At 34.8% G+C, this 8772-nt stretch overlaps 1 protein-coding gene across 2 annotated transcripts in view; it reads left to right on the plus strand.

Annotated features, from left to right (window-relative positions):
- The window catches only part of TGFB3 (transforming growth factor beta 3), a 39472-nt gene that overhangs the window by 22192 nt on the left and 8508 nt on the right, over positions 1-8772 (plus strand). For both annotated transcript variants that reach the window (XM_051977566.1, XM_051977565.1), the window contains exon 5: positions 4350-4457. In XM_051977566.1, the coding sequence (XP_051833526.1) occupies positions 4350-4457 (108 nt within the window). The remainder of the gene's footprint in view (positions 1-4349; positions 4458-8772) is intronic.

The raw sequence follows: 8772 nt of genomic DNA on the forward strand, positions 1-8772 counted from the left end.
GTGGTCCTGGAGCCAGGAAGTCTCCTCTTTCTGAGTTCAAATCTGGTCTCTGATTTGTGTGACCCTGGGCAAGTCACTTAACCCTATTTGCCTTAGTTCTTCATCTCTACAAATGAGCTAGACAAAGAAATGACTAAACTACTTCAGTATCTTTGCTAAGAAATCCCCAAATAGGGTCATAAAGAGCTAGATACATCTGGGAAAAAAATGAACAATAAAAAATTTAGCAAAACAAATTCTTGTATTAACCTTGTCAAAAAAAAAAAAGCTTTAATTTTTACTTTGAGTCTATCACTTCTTTGGAAAAGCAATTGGTCATTGTATGGATCAAAATTTCCAAGTCTTTCAAAGTTGTCTATATAATATTGTCATTTTTGTACAACTTGTTCTCTTGTTTCCATTCACTTCACTCTATATCAGTTCATACAAATCTTCCTAGTTTTCTTTGAAACTGCTTCCTTTATTGTTTCTTACAATACAATAGTATTCTATTATATTCATATTCTATAACTTGCTCAGTCATTCATTAATTGAAGGGTACTTCCTCAGTTTCCATTTTTTTGAGATCTCACATACACAAAATTTCTTAAATATTTTTGTACAAATGAATCCCTTTCTACTTTCTTTGATCTCTTTGGGTTTAGGAGCCATCTAGATTAAAATATGGGCATGAGTTAATAACTTTTTAGGCATAGTACCAAATGACTGAATGACTGAATGAATTCATAACTCTTACCTGTTTTCCTATAGCCCAAGCATCATTTTCATGAAGCCTTTTTTGATTCCCTCAACTGCTAGTGCCCCCTCCATGCAAATTACTTGAATTTAACTACTTGATATATAGTTATTATTTATTCATTCTACATTTATACTTGCCTCCCTCATTCTAATCTAAGATCCTTAAACTGCCAGGTAGTAGGCCCATCAATCTTGATTATTTTAAAATCCCACATAGCTGGAAAGCTGAACTCTTAGCTTTCATGGTATCATGATAAGTGAAACGCTGCAAACGTATAATCATTCTTGTTCTCAATAAAGTGGGGACATTGGCCCTCTCTGTCTCTACCATCATTCATTTGCTTTCCTCTTTTTTGTCCTTCATGCTTTTTTGAATCTTTTCCTGTGACTTCCTGTTTATTCTCTTTTTAAGACGTGTTGGTTGGATCTGGCCAGACAATTTTCCATATATATATTTGTATCTATTTTCATCTGATCCTCACCCTTAACTCTACCAACATATCTCATCTTTGATCTCTTAATTCATAGAATCAAATAGAATTCAAGCTGGAAGAGACCTTTGGAAGTCATTTAGTCCAATTTTTCACCCAGTGTAGGAATCTCAAATACAGCATTTATGGCATGGTTATCCATCCTGTTGTTGAATACTTCTAATACTGGAGAGGTCCCTGTTACACAAAGTGGCTTTATAAACGACTTTTGTCTCCATCTATCTTAACTGGATAAAAGAGTATACTAATTATATGGTTAATAAAAGCTTTTTTGATTATGCCCCTAGGTCTGGCTATAAACTCAATTGAAAAAAGCTTCTAATTATATTGCTAAGACTGGAACTGGTACAGAATGTTTACTGGACTCCAGAGTCTGTCCCTTGATACTCCTTCATCTCTCCACTTTCATCTCAGGTGCTTTATCCATATACCATTTCTCAGGTATTCTGTACTGGATCAGACACCAGTTACCCAGGGATGGTGATTAGAACCCCAGGGAGTTGATTGATAACCTCTTCCAGAACAATGGCAGTGTTGCTTTGAGCATGAGTCTAGAATTGAAGAGGGAAGGTTATACACTCCTAGCAAAGTTCTCCAGAAAATCGCCAAGGTGTAGGAAGTGAAGTCCAGCAGGGCCATAATATCCCTGAAACAGTGTCTGAAATACTGTTTTCTGTTAAGGACCATGCCTAAGTGTGAAGGGGCAGGTCGGTGCCCTGGAAGTCCCCACAGCTGTGAATTGTAACACCTCTGAAGGAGTTGTAAATTAGCCTTTACTGACACAGATATTCCTTGTGGATTGGGAATGAAATAAATCCAAGGCAAGAGGGAAGAGGAGAGAGGTCAAACAACGCAACTGCCTCTCAGTCTCCTTGTATCATCCTCATTCTCTCACATGAAGAGATCCATTCTGCTGCTCAGTTAGCTCCCCAGCAGCCACTGGCAGATGGCTCCCATAACATCCAGCAGCCCCTTTGGCTTCACTTCCAGTTTACTTGACTTTTTCCACTATGCCCCTTGACATTCACGGATTGAATATACCTTGATTTTAACTCGCTTTTTTATATTCTATTTCTGAAGTCTCTTATTTTGCTTATGATTATTCCCTCTAAAACTTTACTCTCTCTCTTAAACCCATCTCCTTTTCTTTCCCTATGCGCTATGTCCCTCTTGAATTTTAATGTATTATTGTATCAAACTGTGTGTCGATCTGTCTGCCCCTTATGAGACATTTTTTATTCCTTGTTTCATCCTTAGTATATTCCTTTCTCCCTCCTTTTTTTTCTCTCAAGAGCACCAATGCAAAACAAAACTACCTTTTAAGCCCTTGGCTTGTCTTATTTAATTCCCTTTATGAACCTTGGAGATTATGAAGGGATCATTTGTCATCTAGCTCCATCAAACTGTCTAAATTATTTATCTTTCTAGGTTTTTCTTGACCCCTGTTTAATTTCAAAGTTTCTATTAAGCTCTGATCTTTTCATCAAGAATATTTGAAAGTCCTCTATTCCATTAAAGGTTCAATTAATCATATTCCATTTTGTAAACTATTCTTGGTTATAATTTTTTTTACCTTTTGTAATGTTATATTCCAAGATTTTTTCTCCTTTATATTAATTTTTATCAAGTCTTGTATAATCCTGACTATTGTTTCTTGGCCTTTGAAATATTTTCTTCTGACTACTTGTGTTATTTTCTTTAGCCAAAAATCTCCAAATTTTGACAATAACAACAGCCCTGGGAATTTTCATTTTGAGGTTTCTTTAGAATAATCAGTAGATTGTTTCTGTTGTCACTTTGCCCTCTGATTCTAGTAAATAGGGGTTTTTTGAAATATATTCAAGATTTTTGTTTGGTCAAGGTTTTGGGAGAATCTGATGAAGAGTACATGTATTCCTTTATAATGTTGCAGATAATAACATATACTTGTTATGTTTTCTATGACATTTAAAATTTTTTTATTACAGATTTTTATTTACAAGATATATGCATGGGTAATTTTTCAGCATTGACCCTTGCAAAACTTTCTGTTCCAACTTTTCCCCTCCTTTCCCCTATCCCCTCCCCTAGATGGCAGGTAAACCAATATATGTTAAATATGTTAAATACAATATATGTATACATATCCATACAATTATTTTGCTGCACAAGAAAAATCATACTTAGAAATAAGGTAAAAATAACCTGAGAAGGAAATAAAAATATGTGAATAAGAATACATATGGCTACTTCAGTGGATCTATTATTTGAACTAATTGGGAACTAGTAGCTGCTACTGTAGCTGATGATTCATGAAACCATGTTTGTTTTCAATAGCCAGAAACGTATTTTAAAAATGAATGTCTAAAATAACTAGGGAGAAAGTCTTTGTAATAGAATGTAAACTTCTTTTTAAAATTTTAAAATAATAATAGCTTTGTATTTTTCAAAATACATGCAAAGATGATTTTTCAACATTTACCCTTGCAAAACTTTGTGTTCCAATTTTTTTCTCCTTCTCTCCTCACTTCCCCCTTCCCCTAGACAGCAAGAAATCCAATATAGGTTAAAAATGTGCAATGAATAGAAACTCATTCCGATCAGGAAACTATTCTAGAAAGTCTAATACACATATAAATGTGCCCCCTAAACATTTATCGATGTTGATCTTTTCATAGTAAGAAATGAAGTTGCCCTCTAATAGATTTCTTCATTAATGATGCTCATGTATCCTTAGTAGCAGCTCATTTATCCTAGAAAAAAGGAAAGGAGAATTCATTCTGAATTTCTTTGTGATTCATAGGAGGACATTTTTTATCACTAGAATTATTGATAATTATAACTGAGAGCAGGAATTGGGTCTCATTTTTCTTGGATCTTTCTCCAACCTCCTGACTCCCATCTAACACAGGTATCTATTTAATGTTTATTGAATAAATGAATTTTTGGAATTTCTTTTCCCTCCAAGGGTAGATTGCCCATAATAATTAGCTTTGGGGGCTTGTTTCACTTCCCATTATATTTTACAGAGCCCTACTCTTGTTCTCTACTATTAAGAGGAAAGAGTCTAGGTTTACATCTGTGCTGGCTGTGTACTTCCCCAGAAAGCAAAATCTCACAAACCATCTCTTTCCTCCACAGAATCCAACTTGGGGCTGGAAATCAGCATTCATTGCCCATGCCATACCTTCCAACCCAATGGAGATATCTTGGAGAGCATTCACGAGGTGATGGAGATCAAATTCAAAGGTAATTGCATGTCCATACAAATAGGCGTGGGGAAATCAATGGAATTAGAGGGGGGAGAATCTGAGCACGATTCCAAGAAGAGGAATCAAGGGCCCATACTGCATACTAGCTCCCAAATGTATGGGACTGAACATTAATCCAAAAATAATAATTTCTATTTATATAGACCTTAAAGGTTTTCAAGTATTATCTCACTTGGTTCTCACAATAAACTGTAAGATAGATGCTAGTATGATCTAGTTTTTTTGTTAGCCAATGACTTACTCTATGGGGTTGTGTGACTTGCCAAGGGCCCTCAGCGAGTAAGTATCTGAGGCAGGTTTCAATCCCAGGTTTTTCTGACTCCATTTATTCTATTATGCTCAAATGTCTTTACCTTTGGCTTCTCTCAAGTTCATATTTCCTAAATGATGACCATGCTACGGTATAAACTATCTATTATGCTCAAAAAATGATTACTTTTCATCAGAAAGAAGACATTCTAGTAGAAAGGCATATGAATTCATTCATACATTCATGATATATATGTATATCTCTATATTTCTCTATCTCTACCTCTACTTTTCTCTTATCTATCTATATCTGTCTGTACTTATATCATCCAAATCTATATCAATCTATATATGGGGGGAGAGAGAGAAGAAAGAGAGACAAAGTGAGAGAAAGAAAAAGAGGGAGCGAGGGGAAAAGGGAAGGAGAAGGGAGGGAGAGACAAAGACAGAGAGAGACAGAGAATGTGTGTGTTTTGTATATATTGAGAAAGCTAGGTAGCACAGTAGATAAGAGTGACCAGCTTAGAATTAGGAAGACACATTTTCCTGAATTCAAAGCTAGCCTCAGACATTTAGTAGCTATTTGATGCTGGGGCGGGTCACTTAACCCTGTTTGCCTCAATTTTCTCATCTGTAAAATGAGCTGCAGGAGGAAATGGTAAACAATTACAAATATTTTTGCCATAAAAACTCCAAATGGGATCATGAAGAGTTGGGCACAACTGAAAAAAATACATATACTTGCTTCTGGGTTCCATATTTTTTATGATGTGCTTCTGTTTAAGTGTGAAATATGTCAAAGTCATTTCTGTCTCTAAATATGTTTCTAGGAAACGTTGCTCAGATGTGTTTACTGGTTTTTAGCTTAAGATACTATTTTTTCATTCATTTCCCCAGCTTTGGTGATTGAGACATGCCGGAGGTCAGGCAACTTGTCCAAAGTTGTGTTGACACAGTGGTTTGGCTAGAAGAAGATATAGGAATTTCTTGGTTTCTTGCCATGGGTAGTATGCTTAACCCCTATGGGTTTTATTTCAGAGCCTATTCTTCTAGAATGCCAAAGATCTGACAACTTAATCAGATAATCTTAGACTCACAGAATTCATGCAGGGAGATGTTGAAGGCTCCTATAATTCAGAACCTCTTTACTATGGGCAAAGCTGTGCTTCAATTACTTCAAACCAAGGGATGTTGATCTTATTCTGAAACATTTCTGAAAGGCAATTTTCTTACCTGTTCTATTTATTCTAGGCAGCTAATATCCAGGGCCCAGAGTCTGAAGATCTGAGTTCAAATGTGGTCTCAGACATATAATAGATGTATGATCTTGAACAAATCTGCCTCAAATTCTTCAATTGTAAAGTGGTAATAATAAGAGCACCAATCTCCCAGGGTTGTTGTAAAGATCAAATGAGATTATAGTTTTATACTATCTGCCTCATAGTAAGCACTTAAATGCTTATTCCCTTCTGCTCTCTTCTGTTTTTCTATCACTATTATCTTTCACAATCCTTACAATTTAATCACCCTTCCTAAGATCTAATTCCCACTTATAGCCACATGTCTCCTCTTTTCCTGCAGTACGAACAAAGACCATTTGATAAGTTATTCTCTATTTTAAAATGCCTTCATAAGTTTGGCAATATTTTTGAGTCATGTTTCAGCTTTCTCTTTTTCCAATGAAAAAGTTCCAATTCTTTTCTGTTTTCTTCATCATTATCATTTTTAAATCTTGCTAATCCTATTAGACATTTTACTCTGGACCCTATCCATTAAATAAAAAAAAAATCTGTATTCACATTTTATAAACTACAAAGCACAACACTAGTATAAATTTTCCTTATCAACATACAAATTCTCTTTTTAAAAATAACATTTTCCCCCAATTACATATTAAAACAGTTTTTAACATTTGCAATTTTTTTTTGTTTTAAGTTTCAGATTCTATTCTTTCCTCATTCCTTCCCCACCTCTCTAAGACAGCAAACAATCTGACATAGATTATACATATCAAATCATGTAAAATAGTTCTATATTATTCATTGGGTACAAGAAGATTTGAACAACAACAGAAACAAAAGAAAATAGTATGCTTCACTCTATATATAGACAATACCAGATCTCATGTTTCATCATGGAGTCCTTTGGGATCTTTGAATTGCTGAGAAAAGCTAAGTCATTTACATTATATCATCATATGATATTGCTGTTATTATATATAATGTTTTCCTGGTTCTGTTCAATTCACTTTGCTTCAATTCATGTAAGTCTTTCCAGATTTTTCTGAAAACATCCTATTTGTCATTTCTTATAGCCCAATAATATTGCATCACAATCATATACCATAGCTTATTCAGTATTGCTTAAAGATGGACATCCCCTAAATTTTTCAATTCTCACCACAAAAAAGGAGTTGTTATAAATATTTTTATTCAAATACATCCTTTTCCAGTAATGGCACTGCTGGGTTAAAGGACGCGCACAGTTTTATAGTCTTTAGGGCATAGTTCCAAATTGCTCTCAGGAACGGTTGGATTATTTCACAATTCCACTAACAATGCATTAGTGTCCAAGTTTTTCCACATCCCCAGAAAGATATCATTATCTTTTCCTGTCATCTTAGTCAATCTTAGTTGATCTGAGAGGTGTGAGGTGGTACCTCAGAGTTGTTTTAATTTGCATTTCTAAAGTCAATAACGATTTAGAGCATTTTTATATTATTATAGATAGCTTTGGCTTCTTTGTATGAAAACTGTTTATCCCTATCCTTTGATCATTTATCATTTGGGGAATGACTTCTATTCTTATAAATTTGACTCAATTTTCTATATATTTGATAAATAAGGCCTTTATCAGAGATACTTGTTGCAAAAAAAAATTTCCTATTTTCTGTTTTCCTTTTAATTTTGGTTGCATTACTTTTGTTTGTGCAAAGTCTTTTACATTTTATATGATCAAAATTATGTTTTACATTTTGTAATGCTCTTTATGTCATGTTTGTTATGACATACATATACATGTATATAGTCATAAATTCCTCCCTTATCCATAGATCCAACAGGTAAACTATTCCATGCTTTCCTAATGTATTTATGGCAGCACCCTTTATGTGTAAATTATGTACCCATTTTGACCCAGGTTCTCTTTAGTTGTTACATCTTAGAAAATACAAAGCATTCTAGAGATATATGGAGAGTGCTAAGTAGAGTTGGGAATAAGACCATAGCAAGGTGATAGAATAGCTGTCTTCAAGTATTTGAAGGGCTTTTATGTGGAAGAGAAGTAGAACTTGTCCTGGTTGTTCCCAGGCAACATAATTACTGCAATGGGTAAAACTGGAAGAGACACAGATATGGATGCCATAAGGAAGACATCAAAGTGATAGACCCTAAACCTGTGATTTCATTGGAGTCTGGTGTGATGTCATTGGTGGTGTTTCCTCACTCTTGAGTAAATAAAACTTCCTTAACCAATTTCCTTTGCAGATCATAGTCATATAGAGATACCTAGAATATTGCATGAAGTGACTTGCCCAGGATCATGTAGCCGAACATGTGTCAGAGGAGAAACTTGAACCCAAATCAGTCTGACTCTGAAGCCAGATCTATCGTTGCTTCTGGTGTAAGAACTTTCTTATAATTAGAGTGGTCTAAAAGTGGAATGGGCTGCCATTTAAGGTAGTAGACTTTCCTTCATGAAAGTGTTTGTGTGGAAAATGGGACAAAAACTTGCTGGAGCATGTTGTAGATTGGATGTGTCCTGAGATTTTTTTCAGGCTCCTTAATTATGAGGGATACCATCCCAGGATTATCATCAAAGAATGTTGCCATCCCAGATAGTAGACTCAATGAACAACAGATCCACATGTATTCACAAGTGGCACTGAGCTTAGAAGCCAATATCTTAGAACTCTCAGGGTATTCACACACATGAATCTTAAGTGGTACATTCTTATGTGGGCATCAAGCTTTAGCAGCTATGTTTAACACTTTATATATAAGAAATATTTCCTTTTAAAATTTTTATTGCTAATTTTTTTTTAC

The sequence above is a fragment of the Antechinus flavipes genome, chromosome 2 (assembly GCF_016432865.1).
Source record: "Antechinus flavipes isolate AdamAnt ecotype Samford, QLD, Australia chromosome 2, AdamAnt_v2, whole genome shotgun sequence".
Lineage (NCBI taxonomy): Eukaryota > Metazoa > Chordata > Mammalia > Dasyuromorphia > Dasyuridae > Antechinus > Antechinus flavipes.